A 24,514-nucleotide genomic window follows, 5' to 3' on the forward strand; every position below is an offset into this window, starting at 1 on the left:
TAATCTCACTAAAACACTTGTAATAAATATATTTTTTACGCAAGCTTATATTACGTTGCAAGTAAGACGAGACGAACAATGAAATATTGTGATAAAGGCTTTTATGGAAACGTTTACGCTTAGCGGCTTAGAAATCTCTGGCTCTTTGGAGTTTGAAAATTGAAAAAATCTCGGTTCGATGTTATTTTCTTATCTATTTATCTACACAAAAAAGAATTAAATTAAATGAGAATTAAATTTAATCTAATATACAAAAGTAAAAAAAAATACAAATGCAATAATTTTCTAACGTTGACACATTCTTAACAATTAGATATGTATGAAGTCTAGATAAAAGTTCACAAAAGAAAAAGGAAAACTTTGCTAAGCTAATGAAAACTATTTAAAAATACAGTAATTACAACAAAAATTTATTTTTAAAATGCATAATAAGCTATACTATACACATTATATATATACATATACATATATATATATATATGTATATTGTATGTGCATACATTTATGTCCTTTGTCTAATGTGACAAGAAATTGTGCTTAAGGAAGAAATGATTCTTAGCAAAATACCAAATACATTAAAACAAAATAAAAAAAAAAAAAGAAAAAAGGAAACAGAAGACGTATACGACAATCGAAAAGAACGCTTGGCGTTTTTCTTTCAGAAACAAAAACAAAAAAATCAAATTATTTACAAATAAAATTTAACAAATTTTACTCAACAAATGTCAAATTTTAATGATTTTTTTCTATTTTTTTTTTTTTTTTTTCTCATTTTGTTATTATATGTATCTACGAGTATATTTAAAAAAAAAAATTATTATGAGATCATAGTTTTTGGGAATTGTTTTTTTTTTTTTTTTTATTTTTTTTTTTTTGTTTTTTTTTTATTTATATATATATATATATATATGTTACTTTTATGATATTTTGGAAAGTTTCTTTTATTCATCTTTCGCAATTTTTTTACAATATTTTTTTTTTTAGTTTTGTGTGATAAAATGCGTTAAAATCTCTCTTAGAAATCATTTTAGAATACAAAGTATGGCTTAATTCGCGTGAAATGGTTTGGGGTGGTACTGGTGCTTCTTGTTATCGATGACTTTGGCTTAGGAGATCTTGTTGTTTTTTCTTTCATTTATTCATTTTTCCACTTTTATTTACGTTTAACAAGAATTAATAATTTCAATTGACTGCTTGTTTGAGATCATTTTTTTTATTAAAATATTACTTATCAAGAGAGATTTTAATCCATTTCTCATTTTATTCACTTTGTTTATTTTTTATCATTATTTATTTTTATTTATTTTATTTTATTCATTTATTTCATTTTATTCATTTTTTTTCTCTTTTTTTTTTTTTTTTTGTTTTTGCTCACTAGAAAAAAAAACAAAAAAATAAAAACTCTGAGACCAATTTGAAAAATTTATTTAAAGAAACTTTACTTATAAGTGTAATTTAAATTTTAAATAAATTTAAATTAAATTAATTTATAATTCAACAAAAAAAGATTAAATTTATGAAAAAAAAAAACGTTAAAATATTATAATCGGAATCATAAACTTACATATATTTATAATTATTTTTATATATGTTTTTATGCATTCACTAAACAAATGGTTAACTAAATTTTATTCAATATTTTGGAAGCAAAAAACAAAAAAAAATAATAATAATAATAATAATAATAGTAATAATTGTAATAATAATAATAATAATGCAAAGAAAAAATGTAATTAAAATTACGACAGAAGACATGAAATGTTTGTTTAATTTTCATTTATTTATAACACAGTTTTATTGCTTCAACGCTGTGTTTTTATATTAGGTAAAAAAAGCGAATTCGGTTTTGCTCGATGTTTCTATACCCAACACCCACTGAGATTTTGTATAAACAATAAACAAAAAAAAAAAAAAAAAAAAAAAATGAAAAAAGAACAGCAAAATATGCTAAACTCAAAACTTCGCCAGTTTAAATCGTTTCACTGAAAATGTTCTCTCACTTCTAATGATCATTTCACTTTATATATAAAAGTATTTCTCCCACTTGTACAAGAATTATCCGTTCGTTTTCGATAGTTTCGGTAATTTTTCCAACTTAATCGTTTCAAATTATTTAAGAGTCAACTTTTAAGTTTCTTAACTTAAAAAATTCAAACTTCACAGCCAGTAGGAGCGAATGGATGGACAGACAAACGAGCGGACAGACTTAAGTAAATCGAATTTGAATTTTGCACTGCTCGCGAACGTCAAGAAGCATTTGTATGCCTATCTATTAATTATTATTTAAATATAAATCGCCGTCAGTGGTGAATTTACAAATTGTCCTAGTATTACATAATGACGCTTAAGATCGATTTGGCAAATTTTTCAAACAAATTTTGTGGAAGAATTCATCGAACAAGGCAAATTTAAATATAAATGAAATTTTAAATGATTCTTATTGACAAAGAGTACATAGACATACATATTATACATACATGCATACGTACATACAAATTTGCGTAAATATTTATATTTTAAATAATTGTTTATAACAAATATTTTAAATCACTTTTTAAGTATATTTCAATATATATTTTAGTAGTGTTCTCTCCTTTCAATTTTAAGCAGATTACAAGAATGTTTTATATATACTTTAATAGTAATAATAATAATAATAATAATAATAATAATAATAATAATAAAAAATAAAATACTGTATTTTTGTTCTCAGAAGCATTTTAAAGTTTAAGCACAATATTAATTACTTTTTTATTTATCCCTTTCTTTTTATTTATTTATTTTGTTTTCTTCTTTTTTTTTTTTTTTTTTTGATTTTCTGTGTATTTTCAACAAAAGGTTCGTATCAAAATAAATCAGCCAAAAAATATGCTCATTACAAAATTGTTATTGTTAAAAGATCATCCAAAAGTATATATATATATACATACATATATATATAAATATATATATGTATATATATATATTCTCAGTTCTGTTGCTTTGCTATGCTTATCTTATTGCTGCCAGTAAAAAGTTTATATTATTTAATATTTTTATTTTTTTTATTTTTTTTTATTTTCGTTTTTAATTTTTTTTTTTTTTTTTTTGTTTTTCTTTTTTACGGAATTAATGTAGAATTCCTTTTCCTTTTTTATATTACATCGCTTTTTCTTTGCGCTGAGCAGCTTCACTTTAAAGTTTCCCCTTTTCCGTTTTCTTTTCATCATTCTAACATTTTTTTGCGGCCGGTCGCTGTTCAGCCTATTTACCTGTGACTTGTTGTACATTGAACTAGTTTCATGGAAATTAATAAATTCGCTTTTCTCGTTTAAAAAACTATGCTCCTTAGAGGTTTGGCACTCGCACTCATCGCGCTACTAGAAAACCACAGCCCATGGCAACTACGAAGACTGTAACCACCGCAGGCCAAGTGAAACTTTGTTCCTGTAAATGAAACGAAACAATTTGTGTTTTTTTCTGTCTTTTTTTGTTTTTCTTCTTTTTAATTCATTAATTTAAATAAAAATGTAGCAATAATTTAAGATGTGGAATACATTTTGTATATAATGTAACGTGAACGCAGCAAAACCGCTTTCCCGAACTTTCATTCAATAATCATTTGATGAGAGAGTGAGAGGCAATGCGGTTTTAATATACCTAAACATTTCCATTGAAATTCAGACATCGCTCGCAGACTAGTCATTTCTCGCATTTCTAATCATACACAAAAGCAATTTATGTCTAACTAATTGCTGCATTCGTATTTTCAGTCTTTTATTAATTACCATCATGTCCCGTTCCTCAAGTTCTGTCCCCCTGCCTATTGTTGAAATTAACATAATCGTCAAAATTTTAAATGAAAGCTTTTCCGTTGACAAAAGCAGATATGATCTGAAAGCAGATCGACGCCGTCCATAGATACGTTCAAATTGGTTAAAACAAATACATCTCTCTATGTAAGCTTGAAAATAGATATTAGAGTCATATATGTATACCTATATACATATTGTATTGTATATGTGTAAATGGAAACATTTGCGACAAGATTTCAATTATCACAAAGCTGCTAAGAAAGATTAACTAGGCTTAGAGCAATGTGATGTGAATTCATAAGCGAGCTCAAAACGAATGAAACTTTTCTCCTTCTCTGTCTATTTCAAGGCAGACCGTTAAACTAAAATACGAATGTTAAAGAAACGGATATAAAAATCGGACGCTAATATATTTATGTTATACATTTGGTGTCTACTTAAAATATATATATGTATCCAAAATTCGAGTTCAATGCGTTCTCATTGATTTGCCCAAATCATATCATAGCTTACAATATAGTACAATGTCCTAAGGGTTGCGTTTACAGCACAACATAACAATGAAGGAAAATTTGCATTAATTATCCGTAGAATTATGTTTCGATCTGACCTCGTTTTGAAAATAATCTTGGAAGATGGAAAAGTCTGTCAAGTCATCACATTTCTACCGTTAAATGCAACTCTCTTTTTTCACTCCCTCGTAAACGAATACTCTTTCCCGATCAGAATCGCGCCTACACGACTACAGTATGTCTTATTATTGGGAGCAAAAAAAGTCAAGAAAAAAAATCGAAAGTTCAGAAGCAAACGATTGATGATTTTAGTAGAATATGACGCCAGGTAGAGAAGCATGACAGGCGTGATGCATAGGTGTAACAAGGGCACCTACGTTATTTCGGCAAAAGCGATTCAAACACAAGCCGGCAATTTATTTAGTAAAAAAAGTAAAGTTCTGTAGAGAATCAATTGAGGCAAAGCACTTACAAGCTTTACAATCTTCATTTCTACTTTGTAAAAGTTTATGCAATTGGGAATGGAAAAGCTTTAAGTCAAAGCCCCGAATTGAAATCTCAACCTTTGAATACGTGTTTACAGTGGTAGCACAAAAGCGGGCAGTCTTTAGATGACACTAATCGGAACATTTGATTAATTTTAGCTTTCGGTGTAAGTGTTGCCCATCACTGTTTTCGCGCATTTCCGCAAACCCATTTCATCGCAAGATTTTTAAACCCGATCTTTCCTGTTTCAACTTCTTATTGTTTGTGAGGAGGACAGTGAGGATGAATATGAAAATATTAAAATAATCAAAAATTTCAAGTCGTTGAGTCCAACGTAAAGAAGATGGAACGAACAGTGATGTCGCTCAGCTTTGTAAAGCATATCTAATGCGAAGCTTTTTGCCATAATTCCAGAATTCTAGAATTTCCGTGGGCCGCTTATGGTTCTGCTCAGTCTCTACCATGGGTTGCTTGTACATTTCAATGACTCTTCAATGAATCGATCCACCAGATGTGTTCCTCAACTTGCTTAAGAAACGATTTACTACGACCTCTTCGTCATAAGTTATATTGTTAAACACTGCTCACGATGCTCAAAATGAATAAAAATTAAGTAACCAAAGTATATTTGGCTCTGGCCGAATCTTTTATGCCAACTCTCTTTTTCTTGAAACAAAAAAAAAAAAAAAAAACCCAAAGGATTTAAATTTCATTACGTTATTCTTTTGGAGGGGGAACGCAGACGATCTTTTCGTAATAAATGGGCGTTCCCTTTGACAAAGTTTAGTCGAGTTCGATGACCAACTTGAATACAAGAACTGCTATTGCTTCTGCTAAATTTCAAGCCGACATTTTTTGTTATTCGTTGTGATCGGACGGACGGGCTTAAGCAATAACATTTTTTAATGAGTTATGTATGAATGAATGCTTTGACGTTGCAAACATGTTGGTGGAATGAGTACATTTTCAAGCTGTCGGTAATGAGCGATGAGAACGAAAGAGGTGTCAGAGGTGCCACATGTTGATTGTCTCAAAGTGTAAAACTAATTCATTTCTTTATATTCAATGGATGTTAAAGATCAAGAAATCATTTAAAGCTAGAAATAAAAAGGTCATTAACTCTTATTACGTTGCCGTTACATAAACCGAATGCTAACTCAAACGCGTAAACGTTTTACAAAACGAAATCGAAAACTATAAAAAAATGTATCTGCACGTAAGCAACTATGGATGCATAAAAAGAACAAAAAAAAACAAAAAAAAAAAAAAACTAACAAATTTCTCTAACGAACAACACAGCTGTTACCTGATAGTAAAATGTATAAAATGCACGTGGCATTCGGTGTGAAAAAAAAATGAAGGGCGAAATACTAAAAGCAATATATATATATATTATATATATATATATATATAAGTAAATAACAAGCAAGGATAAAAATCATTTACGATCCAGAAAAGAAAATAAGAATTTTGACATTTGTACGTTATAGAAGACCAAGCAGTGCCTGCTCTGCCAGTCATGCAACGTAGTAACACACAAGCAACACCAATAACAATATTAACAATCAAACTTACTTAACTTACACACCGAGTGTGAAGAGCAATAATGCACTTATAAGGCAAGTGACAAATTGCAGCCTAACAAATAGAAGTCATAAAAACTACACGCGGAAAGTGAAGAAAATAAAGAGAAAACGACTCTGATCTTACGAACGCGTTGAAAATTCGAATTGCATTGCAGCACAAACACACATTTACCTATTTAATTATAATACCAGCGTATGGTATGCCATGAAGAATGGAGTAAATCAAATCATATATATATATATCATATATATATATATATATATATGCATAATATAAGCGAAAAGAAAAAGAAAAAAAGAAAAAAAAAAAAACGCTATAAATAAAATGCAAATTTGCGATAAAAATTAATTGCGCAGTGCTGTGCAGTGCAGTGTAATAAAATTAAAAATTGCCATCTGAATATATTCTCTTCTACATATACGATACATATATGTATCTATTAATGGCGCTCCGTTACCGATATTATAAAAATGGGATGCTGGTATTTTTCTCTAATATACTAAGCAGGAGACAGTTCACTGGAATAACGGTAAACTATGTTTTATTTTTTCTCCTTTTTTTACTTTATTTCATTTCTTATCATTTTTTAAACATCTTCCCGTGGACCCCTTTGACTACTACTATCGTTAACAAGAATGGAGAAAATTGATTAATTGATTAAATTATTTATTAGAAAATCTCTTAGAAAGTTGCTTACGATATACGATATGCGAAATATGCGAAACACCTTGTAATCTTGCAAAGAGAGAGAAAATCGTCCTTGTAGTGTGGTTAACCCATAAAGAGACAAAATTTATTGAACTAAGATGATACAAACTTCTTTAATGTTAATACCTTCCTTTCTTTCTTCTTTAATGTAAACAAAGAGGCAATCATTTCGAATATTTTACGTCCCCTAGAACCAAATGAATGCACGAAAAACTTTACACCTAATGTTATTACAAAACTTATTTTCATTCCAAAACTTCCAATTTTTTAAATCCCGTGACTGGATCCCTTCATTTCTACACATATGCATGTATATATATATATATATATATATATATATATATATATATGCAAATATATGCAATTGTGTGAAGCTAGTGCAAAGACATATTATGCAAAACGTTAACCGCGCCTTGTCATGTTTTTAACTCGTACGCTTCGTTAGTTTCAATTTCCTTTTTTTTTATTTATTTATTTATTTATTTTTTTTGTATTCCTTATGACTTTTGCATATATAGAACTCATATAGGCAAACGTGTAACTTAGCTTTGAAAATCGAGAAACTAAAAAAAAAAAAAAAAAAAAAAAAAAATATGCTTTATTTCATACATTGTCACATTACAGAGCTTTTCTTCTATTTTTCAAGAGACCGTGCTTCGTATTAAAAATAATAATAAAATGCTAGCGTTGCACTAAAGTGTGACTTTGAAGAACAAAGGATTTACTTTCAGCTCTGCTTGAAAAGGAGAAAAAGCTGATTTTCTTTTCTGTATACTACTCACTACACACTACTACTACTACTACTACTGCTATACAAAACAAGGCAATAACATAAATTTTAAAGGCAATTAATAAGATGTTAACCACGATGAATACTAAATAATCTTTTGTACAATTATACACTATATGGACATATATTTTAATGATTTTCTTAGTCCGTTGAGAATCCGTATTTTAGTGATATTTCTGTCGCGATATATATACATATATATGTCATTTCGAATGAAAGAATTGGAGAAAACTTTTAAAAGCATTACCTTCGTAAGCATATAAGATCATAAGCAAGGCGAACAAACAGACAGACAAGCTTAATATAGCTCATTATAATAAAAGATAAAGCGTTTGAGTGTTACATACATCCGCATAAACTTAATATATCCTTATATCACAAGCAATGTAAGGTACAAATATTTAATTCTAATGAACTAAGTCTACAAAAATCTTCCAAAAACAAAAATTATTTAAGGAAATTATGCTTATTACGCAGAAAATTGTTCGAATTACATGCACACACACACACACACACACTCATTGTTCAAATCACTGACTTGAATTCGAACACTGACTTGGTACTCGCGATTCTTACCAAATCATGCGGAACATAGCGTTTCCGGCTGTCTTACGCAGAATCTAAATCTAGATCTAGACACTTGACGAAACACTTGACATTCGTGATAAGAAGTTGGGCAAACAACTGGGAATTTCGACTGGACGTTAATCATTTCATTGCTTATGCGCTTTGTCAAGTGCTATGTTGTCATTCACTCTGGCCAGCAAGATATGCTGTGCAAATGCTGAATCAGTAGAAACGAACCAAGTTTTCATACAACGAGATTTATATTTGCGGCTTTGAGAAGCCGCATCTTGTACATTGTTTAAATTGTGGGTCAGCTTTAGTTTTTTGTCTTACAATTTTATGGGATGCAATTTATTGCGGCTCTGTAGGTTTCTCTGTCTCCCATAGAGAGAACAATGATGTCTTAAAAATGAAAATTGATTTTGTTGACAGGTTTAACATAACATATTCGACTATATTTTGATCATTAGTCTTAGGATCTTTTAAAGTTTCCCACATATAATCCTTAGAGTAATTTTTTTTTGTTTTTTTGGTTTATAAGTTTCACTTATTAATCATAGTGTGTAGAGCGAATTAAATTGAACAATCATTCCTTAATTCGTTCATGCTATCGATGTTCGATTTCGAATTAAATATTAAAACAAAAAAAAAAAAAAAAGAAAAACAAATTAAATGAAATCTCCAGGGATCCTTAAAACAGGCTAATGGGGTAAACAAAATGAGACATTTCCCGCAGTTCATTTCCCTACTTACTTACTTGTTTCTTTTATTTACAACTTACAAGGGATTGCTTGTAGCGTATATTAACTTCTCTCTGTTAGGTCTTTTTTATTTTTTTTTTCTTTTTCTAAAAACGCGAATATTTCCTCTTTTTTCTTTTTTTCTTCTATCGAACGTTACTTTTCTTTTGAAGGCATTCTTCTTCATAGCTTTGCAAAGGTTATGAGCCCAAGTGCAAGCTCAATACCCAACGTATGCAATACGTTACAAGATCCACGCAATAATTTTGTGAAATTTACTTTGTGTTTTAGTAAAAGGGTTTGTGTAAAAAGTGCTTCAATTAATATGAAATTTACTTATTGCAGACTATGAATGCTTATAACTTTTTAAAAAAATAATTTTTTTCCAAGGTCCTTAAATGCTTTATTTTCATAAACAAATTTCCGCCGATCTCCAATAACAAAGCTTTCGCTCGGATCACCAAAAATCCTTCTAAGCTCGAGATGTTTTGCTCAACGTTTTGCCTTTCGATTTTAATGATATCGAAAGGTCCTGCAATGTGCATGTATATGGAAATGCATGCTACGAAAAAAACTATGTTTCGTCCTCTCTTTCGAAAATTAATCCATAAACTCAAGTAAATCTTGGTTACCAGACACATAAACTATTGTTCAGGTGCTAGATTTCGTACATAAGATATATATTAAGAGTTTTTAATGGATAAGAATATGCCTAAAAAACATCAGAGACAAACATATATATATATATATATATATATATATATATATATATATTGTAATGCATTTCACAATATACACAGCCAAGGACACACAAACAATGCTATGAGAATAAACCCAAATGTTTATTAAAATGTTGAGGAAAAATTTTTGCAAAATAACTGAAGCGATTTATAGCTTGCATAATGAGGCTATATTTGGTTTGTGGCACAGATCGATTCAAAATCATTTTCTGTTTTTACGTCTTATTTTCTTATGTTCAACCTACAGGTCGCAATTTTTGAAATGTTTTGATGAAGTTTCGCATACTGACGTATTTTCGTTCCAACGGCGACCGGTATTGAAAATTGAAATGGTCAGATCGTTCCACTTTTTCGGCCACATTCCATATAACCACTCCCGCCGGCCCCCCCCACCCACTTCATTTTTTTTTTAAGACTCGTTCTATGAATAGCTATAGGATGGCGTAAGGTATTTAGTGATGAACCGAGACCCACTGCCGTGTTTTTATTTGTTTGAAAATACAATTTAAATTATATTTAAGAATTTTAAGCTCTTGGCCAAAATTTTTTTGGGCTTAGAAATAGCAAAAAGTTTCCTTTTTGATTTTTCTTGTGTTTTTTATTTATCAATTCGTGCTGTATACTGGTTTGTTTGATGTATGTATTCGTTGTGCATATAGCGTTGCTTGGTTTCTAATATTAATTCGTTCGTATGCAATAAGTGAATGAATCGAATGTGGGCGTCTTCACTTTCAAGGAGTTAGCTTCGGTCGAATTGGTCGATTCGTATGTGCGTCATGCATATAAGTTTTTCAAATATAGCCGCAAAGCTTTGTAGATAAGAACGAAAGATGAACCCGTAGTTACATTACGACAGAATACTAGAATATATCTTGAAATGTTTTCCTAATTATAAGCGCACCTACGCATGAATTTGGTTAACTTTTACGTGAAAAACTGGAAAATTATGTCTTCATATGTCTTCATTACAAGCATCCGATACACTTAACAAATCCTACATAAGCGATTATAGGAAATAAATGAGAGAAGGGGCGCTTTCTTTGCTTTGAATTTTTGTGTATTCAAAGGAAGAGGAAAATTAATTATAATTAAGAGTAAAGTTTACCTTCTTTTCTGATTTTGGTTTCGGTAAGTCCTTTTTCTTTTTGCGTGGTGGGATGCGACCATTAAACTCTTGCAAACGTTCACGGCCCGCTGTAAAATTATCGTAACGGTCATCGTATTCATCCCAACTGGTCTCATGTTCACTCTGATATTCACGCTCATCTTCGCCTGTCGAAGTCAAACGAGATCTGCAACCAAAAGCGCAGTATGTTAAATTTGTTGTGTGTATTTGTATGTATGTTGTCAATTTTATTTTTTTTTTTTATTTTTTATTTTATTTAGAACACAAACAAATTAAGATTTTATTGTATGCCTCTATATTTGTATATATGTGTATATGTTTATGTGTTTATGTGTAACTACTTGTAATAAAAAGTTAAAAATAATATATTGCACAGTAAAAAATATTTCGATATTTCTTTCCTAGTTAATAAAACAGTTGTGTATGAGCTTATCTCTAAAGTTAACTTTAGTATATTTTTCCTTACGTGTGTGTATGTATGTATGTATGTGTGTGTGTGTGTGTTTGTCTGTTTTGAACATTTTAAACAAGGGCAGTTGTTGTGGTAATTAAAAGCCAAGCACAGCACACTCAGATCGACAAAAATAGTATAATGGCTCCCAGAAGTCATGGGAGAATAAAATGTTTTTTTTTTTTTCTTTTTTTTTATAATTTTTTTCTTTTCTTCTATTCTTCTATAAATGCTGATGATGATGGTCCAAAGTGCAATAAACCCCGGGAAGATTTAACAAGCTGTGTATGCCTACATTGGATATGTTTGTATGGTGTCATATTTATGCATTACATACATATTTATTCATGTCTGGGTATTGGCTTCCATTCGAGCTTGTCTGAATTTTGTTTATTTATTTATTTATTTTTTTTTTTTTGCAGGCTAAGCTGATTAGCTGACTTGGTCTGCATTGCTACTACTACTGAAATCATAATCTTCCTGTTGTTCTTGTTGTATTGTTTTTTTTTTTTTTTTTTTTTTTTTTTTTTTTTTTTTTATACGAATTAATTTCTTGATCACTAAAATAAAAATATAAATTTATTAACACTTAATTTCTGCATAATTTAATTAATAAGAAAAAAATTACAAAAAAAAATAAAAAATGAAACGTTCATTAAGTTTATTAATCCTTTTAAGGGACTTGTTAAGATTTTTATGGCTTAAAACATGAGAAACATTTTTAAAAAGTTTTAAACATTATCGCTCCATCGAGATGTTAACAGCCACCGCACGGTTTTAGGTCACAATCAATTACTTGATAATTAATTGAATTGAGTTTTTTGTACTTAATTGCCAGTAGTTCAGTTAATTGTGGCCTCAAAAATGAAACATAAATCGCTTTCCACTAAGTGTGTAAGTAGACAAATTAAGTGACGATTTCTTCTTTCTTTATCCATTTACATGCATATCGACAAAATTTATCTCATGTAAAACTTTTTAGCAAACCTAACAACGGCGCTTTCTGATTCTTTCCTAATCATATGAGGCTGCGCCGTTTAACAGGGGCTCACCAAAAGTGCTACTTTCCGTAAGAAACATCGATGATGGAGCAGGGATCTAGCGATATATATATGTATACCGATATATATATATATATACACGTATATTGTGTTATAAAACACAATCGTCACGAAATTCATTCATGAGTTTTAAGTAATTTTGATCAAGAGTGTGATTAAGATTAAATAAAATATTGGGCTGTAAAAGAATGGTGTGACGCTGACATTGGAAATACTGCTACATTTTCTTCTATATATATTGCGTTTCTACTTTATGCACTACCTTCGGCATCCATTCTAATGGAGACGATGTTAAATTTTGTCCCAGTGACCGACCTTGCGAATATTACTTGAAAATTATTAGTAATTATTTCAAGTCCTTATTACAAATTTGTAAACTAAAGAGTCGATATCTTGGCAGTTCCATTAAATCTACAAAATCGATTGTTTGAAAATTTCAAATTAAACTAAAGTTTTCTAAATTAAATTTTTCGATTAAACTATAATCAGAATTAAAGATATTTTATATAGATTACCTTCTCGCCGTATCCGATAGACTGCGATGTAAATGTCGGTGCACAGCACCAGTCGATGTACCCGTTGATGTGGTGGCAGTGGTAGGCGTCGGCGGTGGTGTATATTGGCAATAACCGCTGGCAGTATTTGGATGATGGTAAGCGGCAACACGTGGATGAAGGGGAAAAGGCGAATGATAATGATGCTGATGACTTGAATTATTTACGGTGGGTGGAGCAGATTGTGGTGGTTGATTGCTAGAGTTGCTATTATTTGGTTCTGGTTGAAGATTTGAACTGCTGGCAGCCGGTGATGACTGATGGAAAAAATTAACTTCATCGCCGGCAGCAAAGCTAACGCTAGTACGGGGTGTGCGCGGTGTGCTGCGGCTGCGTGGAAAAAATACATCTCCTCCTACGTACGAGGGACTGTGTACCGAACAGGAAGGACTTTGCGGTGTGGGATATTGAAAAACTGGAGCTCCTTAAAATAAAAAAACACCAAAGACTTAGTTATGCTTTATGCATGACACCAATATATATATATATATTTATATATAATCTGTGTAAAAAGAAGAAACATAAAATTTTTACCTTTATATCGAATAACTGTAATTTCAAAATTTCGACCATAAATTTTTTTTTTTTTTATAACAAATTTTTTCTATAATATTTTTTTTTTTTTTTTTTTTTTTTTTTTTTTTTGTGAACTTTATGGCAAAACTAATAAAAGAAGCTAACAGACGACTGATGATGATACTGGCATTAGAAGCAACAACAACGTGAATGTCTGCCAACTATGCATGTCAATGGCAAATGCATATATGACTGCTGTCTGATTGATAAGCGCACAAACAAAATTATTTAAATAAATCTTTAACAGAAAAAATAAAACAAAAAGAAAACAAAATAAAAATCAAATAATCTGCCACAAAAAAAAAAAAAAAAAAAAAAAACAACTCAAATTCTTAATAGCTAACGAGGGGAGTATGTAAATTTATGTAAATGTTAGCGATAACAAGTGCACTACGTTTCCCTATGTTTAAGCATACATGCACATATGCGAGAGCTTTATTATCGAGCCACAGAACCCACAAGTTTTATTCTTATTAAATGCTATAAATAAATTAATTACAACAGCAACGTTTAATTTTCAATTGTTTGAAATATGAGTGAATGTTGCATAATTTACTTACTATTTATTCAGTGTGCTCACATTGTACACATTTACAATATTTATAAATATATTTAGAGACGTAACGTAATCTTTATGGCTACATATATTGTCTGACGTAAGTAGTGTACATAGTATGCCATCGCCAACAACTAGGGATCGTTTAGCACAAGTGATGTGCATAATTTATCATAAAGAATAATAATAATAATAGCAACAGCAATAGCAACATATACGTATATATGAACACATGCATAACACACCAGGCAGCAGCAATCAGGTGTAATTTCAGGGTCAATTGTGTTTATATACAGAGCTATATAAACAACAGCGTGTAAAGGTTGTTGTATAAGCCTTAACATGCAGCAGAAAAAAAAAAAAAAAACAACAAAAAAAAAAAATAAATTTGTAAAAAAAAAAAAAAAAAAAAAAAAAAAAAACTATAACAACAACAATAATGATAAAGGAAAAACTTGCATTTGGCTTTCATCGAATCTTTAACACCCAACGCTTCTATGACTAATTAAAGAAAAAAACCCCCAAAAAAAAAAAAAAAAAAAAACAAAGAAAACTAACTTATAAACGCTGCATAAATTTCAAATGATGATTGATGGTTTCAAAAGATGATTAAAATGAATGTTTATATCTATCTATCTATCTATCTATCTATCTATCTATCTACATATTATATAGACCACACATTTTAATGTATGTACAAGGCGTACCTGACAACAGTTCAATGAAATTACATATCGATATCTGTTATAATTTCGGTCAAGACGATAATGACCTCTCGTATTATAGAACTTCAAGCCATTGCGGAACTTTCCGCGAAACGCTTACGCTTACATTTCACTTTAATTTCTGCGGACATATATTTATTCTATTTGGCAATGCCTCGAATGATAAGTATACTCCAAGTGAGTAGATGAACGTCGCACTTGTTTCGACTTGTTGTATAGCCGGTATGAAAGGCCTTCGAAAGAGATGAACAGTTATTTTGGTCACTCTTAACAACCTTTTACTGTCTCAACAATATACGTAAACTGTACAAATTATTCAATTAGTGATTATTATATAACGAACTCATTTGTGGTGTGTGTTTGTGTGTGTTCTTCTTTGGGATTCATTGCGAATTCAATAATTAAGTTTTAATTTCACTTGAGTTTATGTGAAGACATATGGAGACGTCTATCGTTGCGTTTCTCAGTCTCTTCATAATATAAATCAGTCTTTAAACGGACTCGCCTTTTACTATGTCTGTAGAAGCTGTGTTAAAAGAAAAGAAAAACCCCGTTTAAAACTACTATCGTCTGTCTAATAGCTATTCTATCTTAAAGTTTTTGTTTTCGATCATAGCTTTTAGCAGATAACTGAAGTCACTGTTTACATGACAGAGTTAAGATTAAGGTATCGATTAGACATCAATAGCAAATTGTTGCCAGCAACTTTTTCGATTCGTGTATTTTTCAAACAAATTGAAATCTTCGCCTGGCTGATGACGTCACATGTATTGACTTTTATTATATTTTTTTAAAGTTACTTATTATGAATTCATATTTTTTTTTTTTTTTTTTTTGCTTGCCTTCACTTAAGCTCTGTGGTCGGGTAATTTTTTACCTTCCAAGATGGTAAGCTAACAATTTACTTCATTCTGGGAATTTTTAAAAAAAATATTTGCAGTAAATCCAACTCAAATTTGTATAGTTTATCATCCGTTTCTGTCATTTTTCGCTTTATATTTGAAAGATTTTCAATTCAATATTTCAACGTTGAATAATTTCTTTTTGTTCTCCTTGAATATTCGCAAATGAATGAATGTTACGAACGCATTGATGGACAATATATACAAGCAGTTCGTCAGATGTAATATTTATGTTAATATTTTTCATATAAATCTGTTCATAAAAAGCAAACATTTATTTATTGATTATATTTAATATAACGTATGCATGCAAGTGCATATGTTACGCAGTCACATTGTACATGTAGGCGTTTGACAGGCGCCATAATTATAATACATTTTTCATTTTTCGAATATTAATTATATGCATTTTAAATGTGTATATGCATGAATGTGTGCATTCTTCTCAACCATAGTTCTTTAATAGCAACAATTTAATATATATATATATATATATATATATATATATATATATTGAATTTTATTCTTTTTGCTGTTATTGTCACAGTTTAATTAATTAATTTAAAAAAAAAAAAAATAAAAAGCTACTTGTCATTTAATTAAAACTTGAAAATGTGATTAGAGAAAAACATTAAGTCGTTTTAATTTGAATTAAATTTTCAACATCATTTCACGTTAATACTTAACAGCATATTTTAACAAAGGTAATATTATTCAAAAATTAACCAGCAATTGCGCCATGCAATGGCTTGAAGTATGTGGGTGAAATTTGTCACAGTTCGACACGACTCGCAATTAGATTTCATTTCAAATAATTAATAAACTAATAAGAAAGTTAATCTTTATAATCCTATATACGTAGGTTGAGATCAATTTTCGCAATATATATTACACGGCAATCTAATGAAATTCAATCCATTTTGATTCAAGATTTGTACCACAGATTGCAAAAAATAAACAACTGTTAGTAGTTACTACATAAGGGAACTAACTACAAGATCTCTTTTATACCTTTAAAAAAAAAATAAAAATAAAAAAAATAAAAATAAAAAAAAAATACGAATAACATGGTGCGGGATAACTTGAGGTCATACATGAAAGTAACGCTATCTCTTTCGACGATTAAACTCGAATTTCACCTATCATGCTATCATGATAGAAAAGTAACGGACCGACCGAACAATGAGATGTTTTTCCCCAAAGGCAGTTCAACTCAAAGTTATTGGATTTTCGTAAAAAAATCACTACTACCACTACTCGTACATTTCATAGGGCTTTCTTCGTTCTGCAATGCGAAAGAAAAATGAACCGTTAGCCCCGTGCAGGTAACTCTCTTCTACTGAAACCTTGACAAGAACACTTATCGATCCAGCCGTACGTAATCAAAGTCGAACATTTATTATAGATCAACTCTTCCCACGTACTTTACCAGAACGAAGAGCAACGTACGAACGAGCAAGACGAACGAACTTTGCTCAAAGGACCGTCTTAAGAGGGTCTTTACCGTGTTCGTCTTTTCAACAATTAATTACCAAATTCTGAATTGTGAACAGTGAGCCAAGAGAGTGCTGCACATACAAAATGTGTTAATTACTTGTGATGCTTTCCTATCGTTATTGAATTTGAATCAAAGTTTAAGCTGAGAAAATGATTCTTAATCGATCAGTGTAATAAAAGGTGTGTGTATATTTACAAACATCCGCACAAATTTAAAATTGCCCTTACGATGTGATAGTAGCTAGAAATATTTCCAAAAGATCAACGGTTGGACCGGATTTTGCATCCGCAAAGTGCATCCATATATCTACGCGTTTCATTGTATATATATATATGTATTGTGTAATATGATGGAAATAATTTGATTTAAAAAAAAAAAAAAAAAAAAAAAAAATTCAAAGTCTAATTAATCATTTCGTCTACCTTATGGTGCGTAATCAGTCGTTCTGTCAATTATTTAAGATTTGCATTACCATTGAAATATTTGCGACTATTAAGCTATGCGATCTCGAATTTTATATTTTATGATAAATAAAATTCGCGGAGAGCGAAAAAAAAAAAAATATATTTCAAGGTTTTAATCGTTTTTTTTTTATTCTTTGCTAAAGAATATTATTATATAACAACGTTAGCCAACAACTGCAGCAAAATCAAAGTAATTTGTATTAAAATCTATTAAATCCACAATTCTCTTAAAAGAAATTACATAAGGCTGCCAACTAAAATCTTAGTCGTTTTGATTGATGAATGTCAGCTGTTAGCAGCACTAACCAATCACCAATCACCAATCAGTCAGCGATCAGTAGCGCTGGCTGGCTGGCTAGCTAGCTAGCGTGCCAAATGGAAAAAAACACAAAAACATTCTAACAACACTTGCACGTACTTTAAGGTAGACAAGCAGTCTAACAGTTCTACGATGTTATTGAGTTTTATACCTCGTGGTTATTCATTATTATTGCTATTATTGCTATTATTATTATTATTATTATTATTATTATTATTATTGTTATTATTTTTATACTCGTCATCGACGAATCGTGGAATATTAGTTTTCTCAGTCCGTTCGTATCGTTGAGAAAGACGCAAAAGATTTACATTCATATCGTGGCATTAAATGAATTGACCAATGTCGCGCTGACGCTCTGCTCGACTGTCGGACTTCGCAATCGTTAATCGAAAGCGATATTCGCGGGGGAGCGTGATTCGTCTATAAACGATAATAAGTGAAAAAATTAGAGACCCGCACGCTTGACCATCATTATCATCACCAAATGGTGCGCCAAGTCGTGAGTACCCAAGGTTTGCTTCGCGTTGCGAATGCAACGCTCTAACTCGTTTCTTGAATGCAATAAATTAATCTCGTGTTCGAACATTTAAAATTCATTATATTTAAGATTGCTTGGAAAATAATTACAAATTTATTCATTATTACACTATTTATTTATTTATTTATTTATTTATTTATTTTTCGTTTTAATTTCTCTAACATATACGCTATGCGATGCAGTGACTGCTGCTAACAGACATGTATGAACTTGTCATAAATATTTTTCCGTCATAAATATGTAATTAAAGCATCGTTTATATTACATATGAATATCTTGTGAAACTGTGCACGTCTTACAAAAAAAAAAAAAAAAAAAAAAAAAAAAAAGCAAATAAAAACAGAAACAATTTAATTCAATAATTATTGAAGTGTAGACAAATTGAAAATTTATGCAAATTTCTTATTTCATTTTAAGATTATTTTTTTCACAGGTTTTCACACATTTGCAAAAGGACTCGGGCTATTAAATACAAGCCGGGACGAATGTTAATCAAGCAGAGACGAGTAGTAGCTTTATGTATTCAATTTGACGTCAATTATAATTTACTGCCCTCGAGACAGGTAAGAAAACAGAAACATTGCGCGCGAATATGTCTGTCAAACGAGTTCACTATTTGCGAACCGCGTTACATATACTTAAACTGTCGATTAATTATTAAGCCACATGTTCCTTCAAATGCTTGACCTTTCACAATGAACCATGAATAAGTAAGAAAATTATTATATTCGACTTTGATCGAATCCATTTTACCCAACACGACTGTTACTCTAAAAACGGCTAATATATGTAAACTATTTGGTAGGCGTCACCAACTTTTTCTATTTTTGTTAACCGAAATCGCAAATTTTTATCTTCCAAGAACATGAAGAGTAAAAGTCTTCTCAGTTTATATTGCATAGTAGGCGAGCCATTCGATCGACTTGGACAATCGAACTGGCCAAGGACCAATCTGATGTTAAAAATAATATAAAAGCTCAACGCCAGAAATTCACTGACTTTAAAAATTATTCTTCTTCTATTGGCCTCTTCGTCGAAAATCTCAATTTTATCTGACAATTAAATCCATTCTATACAAGAGTATCCTGCAATACACTTGGACTTATGACTCACTAGCGAGGGAGACCAGGGGCCAAGTAACTCGAATATTGATATACTTCACAAATATTATAATCTGAGGCTCTTTGTCTTACGTGGATCTATTTTTTTGCATTCGTTACCTTAACCTAATTCAATGCTTTTTCCCAAAACTTCTTATCACACTTTGTAATCACCTAAGTACTTTCATCTCCTAATATCTCTTCCAGACGAATGCAGTTGCATAGGAAGATTGTAAATTTATCATATATGGGATTTTTTATAGGAACTAATTTACTATTGTTCCTTAAAGTATGTTTTAATTAATTTTCCAACTTTATACGGTTTCTATTTATATCTAGATGAGGGCATATTTTCCTTTTGTCAAAACATTTGTAACGCCCGGAAGGAAGCTTCAGATGCCCCACATCGCATACACATTTTCAGCATCAAATTCTAAATCGATTTAAGTATGTCCGTCTGTTTGTTTGTGTAATGCCGATCGTGTAATGCATTTTATTGGTCGCTTCATTTGGTAGAAACATTCAAAGTTCTTGTAAACAGGTTGCATAGGTGCGATTGAAAATGGACGAAATTGGCCGAAGGACATGCTTATAGTATCACATGAAATGAAAGCAGCTCTGTTTTTGCTAAAGAAATGAAAAAATTCGCATTTTGCTCATTACTTATAAACGCTGCACCAGATAGATTTACAAAAATTTCTTTGGGTGATTCTGTAATACCAGTATAGAGATTGACTACGTCTATCCAAATATTATAGTGTATCAAAATTAAATTTTCTCCCAGTTGCAGTTTGGGAAGACAACCAAGTATGTCCTCTTTTTGTCTGTTCATCTCCGTCCGCCTGTACAACTATGTAGTGCATGAGAGAAATTAAGTGCATCTTCGCTTTCCGTGTTTTTTGCGTGTTGACTATAGAGTACGTATATTATGGAGTATGCAAATTTATGTTTTTCAATTTTTTCAATCCTTTATAGGATAACGTTGAGTTGGGTGTAAAAGATTCGATCGCAGCCGTATATATTTTTCTTGCATTCTTATATTGTTTGCATTGGCATTGGACCATATCCTCTGTTCTTTCGCCATAACGTTTAGTTATTACGGTTTAGGATAGATTTTAAATTGAAAATATAATAATAAAAACAAACAAAAAAAAAAAAAAGAAGAAAAATGTTTGCTAATTGCTAGTGATGCTTAATGCGAGAAATTTAAAGTTAATTGCCGCCATCTATTCTTTCTGTATGAACGTCACTGTGTATGTAGTTGAATGTAAGCAAACATGCATGGCTATATTAATTTCGCTATTCACTTTGACAATTTAAGGAATAAAAATTCCCGTTATATTGGGTCTACGGAACAGATCAATTGGATATTTGTTACGTGACTTGAAGGCTTCCATGAACAAATGAAAGGATTTGCTCGTGGCGCAGATAGTAACATTCAAGGAGAGAAATGTGTTTATAATCGTGTAAAATGGAGTAAAGTGCTGTATGAGATGCGAAATCTCTGATTTCTACATTTAAGTCACAAAATTTATAGAAACATATATTAGACCCTTGAGACATTAGTCATTTAGAATTGCTATGTAGAAAAGCGGTGCAATTAGGTTAGTTAGGTTAAAGCAAACACCCAACGTAAATGGTTTATAGATGGCCAACGTGAAGAGCTTTAAGGAGACACTTTGAGTTCTTTCATGTCACATCTGTGTACAATGCTAATCATTTTTAGAACTCCATTAAAAGCTGTGCTGCGCAATCAATATGAATACGATAAGCCGTGGAGAGAGGGCAATTCTAGGATATTGGCTGATGTATACCGTCCTTTAACAAGCCGTTATTAAATAAAAATAAAGGAAAGCGCATCGGAGATAAAGATTTACTTCTTACTGCGGGCCTTTGCTATTCTCTTGACTGACAGAACAGTGAGCCTATGGATATAATTTTTTGTTTTTTTCCTATATAAGTGCTGGATATTATGGCAGATTCGCTTTGAGGAGAGTAAGAGTCTTTTGTTCATTTTAATCATCGTTTTATATATGTTGTTTTATCCTATCCCCCCACCCATTTTTTCTTTATTCGTTTTATATTATTTTTATATACTTTCATTAATATATATATATATATATATATAATCGTACAAAAACGAAGAAAAAACAAAAAAAAAAAATAAAAAACTTTTCGCGCGCTTTTCAATCGCAATAAAATTTACAACTTTAACGAATCAACAAACAAACAACAATAACAACAACAATCGTGTAAAGTAAAGTTTTGACGCTGATGTTACTACAACAATTTACAAGTCAAGCTTAAGACCAGTTTAATCTGTCAGATTTGTTTAATGGCATTACATGAGGCTTCACCAGAAACATACCTACCTACCTACAAACAAAGTTAATAAAATAACAAAAAGAAAAACAAAAACAGAAAACAAAAAGCGAAAAGCGAAAAAAAAGAACAAATCAAAAAAGCAAAACCTGCAAAATCCATTAATACATTTATATCAGAAATACATGCAGAGATAGTTATAAAAATTAACTAACTATAAATTGTAAAATACTGCAACAACCAGTGACAGTAACAGCAATAACGAACAGCTACAACTTAACGATGCTGCTAAAGTTTTTCAAGGTTAAATTTGTTTTGAAGTAAAGCGCGCGCGCGCGCTTTTCTCATTATTTTGTTTATTTCAGATAAAAATTTTTTTCTTATGTTTATTTTTGCAATTTTTATATATATATATATATATTTTTTTTTTATTATTATGTTTATAAACAGCACGTGAAACGTTACCAGCACAATATTGCAATTGGCCTGGTCTTTTTAGCACAGCTGCAAGCTGTATTCGCTTTGACATTAAAATACTAAAGAATAATGAAACAAACAAAAAATATATATATATATATATATATATATATATAAATAAATAAATAAAAAATGCAATATTTATGTACATCACACAGATCACTCATCAAACTAGTTTCAAATGCACTTTAAATGCATCTTAACAATTCTCTTCACATTGCCTTTATTATATTTACGTGGATGACATGCAAAGTGGAACCTTCAAGAAATGGATTACGCTCATGTTGTACATGTGTATATATTAAGAAAGATATCGCAACGTCATAAATATATAAATTGAAGGACTAGTAAAACCAGCAATTCGCTATTGATCTCTATAACAATTATCTAATGGGTAGACTTTTTCTAAACTTGTCCTTTTCGAGCACAGGGCGTTCGCATTCGCATTAGTAAAAATAATTATTTATTAAAATTAAAATAATATTATCTTGATAGGTTGATATGGTTTTTAGTTAATATTTCGTCTTGCAATGTAGTATTAGGGATTTCTCGTTCACGTTTGTACTCAGTCTCAGAAACAAAAGTAGCCGAGGTTATGGGCGCAATAGTATCTGCTTTGTAACGATGAGAACCAAATCACAATTCGCTATATTAATGTAACAACATGTATACAGAAAGGCAGGCAGGCAGGCGGGCAGGCGGGCAGGCAGATAAAAAGAGGGATTAAGGTCTGATCAAGAATATACATAAGTAGTTTGTGGACTCATCACGCCTACTTCCTGATTTTAGGAATGGAAAGGTGAAATTACCATCGAAAAATCGTGGATACAAAGCGACAAATTCGAGGGACGATTAGTGCTTTAAAGGATCATTACAATGAAAGGGCGGGAAGCAAGCGCCATTTAGTAATAATACAAAATTCCAAATAATTCTGCCGATCGTATACAGACACCGACATTTGTTATGGAGACTGCCAGGCGTTCAGGCTGTAGGAAAAATTGCATTATCATTTCAAACTAAACTAATTAGTATACGCTCTCTCAATAAAAGCCTCATTTAAACGAAACAAAATACGAGCTATAGTCGCGTAAACTCAATATTTTATATCGAGTCTAACGTAAGACGTTAAGAACTGAATAAAAATGATAGGCCAGCGAGACAATTAGTTGAACTTAGTTGAGAAAGAATTTTCGAGAAATCGAAAAGTGATGAACCAATAATGCTTGGCGGACTTGATCATAAATGATCATAAATTTCAAATTTTAAGAGTTTTTTTTTTATTGAAAGGATCTACCAGTAGGGTGAACAGCTCTCGTTTTCGTTGGTCAACGTAACTAAATCGCATTCGCGTTAAAAGTCTTGCTTTTTAAGGTTTGCCTGTACCATCTTATAAATAAATGCGTTTGTACGATTTGTTTATATGTTTAAAGACAGTTGCTTTTGTTGCTTCTTTAGCTTAGTTATGAACCACTCCTTTTACTTAAGCAATAAATAAACATGTTTATTCATCATGCTTCAATACTTACTTACTTCATAAAACACTTTTTATTGCCGTATGCCGTATGAGTATATGCGCGCGCGCGTATATATATATATATATATATACATGTGTGTATATGTGTGTACATTTGTATACATATATTTGTCCATCAATGCTTCAAGTGTTTAGTGTTTTAAAATATTATACAATATATAATAACATCAGCTATAAGTAAAAAACTAAAGCTACTAGAGAGCATTTCTGTGCAGTAAATAATTCCGATTTGTTTTTTTTTTTTTTTTTTTTTTTCTCTTATATATGCTGATGTCTTGTTTGTTGATTGTCATATGTTTGTTTATTATTATATAAACATCAGCTAAGATCAAGGCTTGTAGGTCAATAGTAACCATTAGCCACATTCTGCCCATAATTTGCTTG

General features: G+C 30.7%; 1 protein-coding gene across 1 annotated transcript in view; it reads right to left on the reverse strand.

The window, feature by feature from the left end:
• Positions 1-3,097: 3,097 nt before the first annotated feature.
• Positions 3,098-24,514, reverse strand: part of LOC119631340 (cell death protein hid) — a 40,185-nt gene continuing 18,768 nt past the window's right edge. Inside the window, exons 2-4 of the mRNA XM_038023459.1 lie at positions 13,078-13,540; positions 11,030-11,216; positions 3,098-3,426 (exon numbers count right to left, since the gene is read on the reverse strand). Of these exons, the coding sequence (XP_037879387.1) occupies positions 3,349-3,426; positions 11,030-11,216; positions 13,078-13,540 (728 nt within the window). The 3' untranslated portion in view covers positions 3,098-3,348. The remainder of the gene's footprint in view (positions 3,427-11,029; positions 11,217-13,077; positions 13,541-24,514) is intronic.

This window comes from Glossina fuscipes, unplaced genomic scaffold (genome assembly GCF_014805625.2).
Source record: "Glossina fuscipes isolate IAEA_lab_2018 unplaced genomic scaffold, Yale_Gfus_2 1, whole genome shotgun sequence".
NCBI lineage: Eukaryota > Metazoa > Arthropoda > Insecta > Diptera > Glossinidae > Glossina > Glossina fuscipes.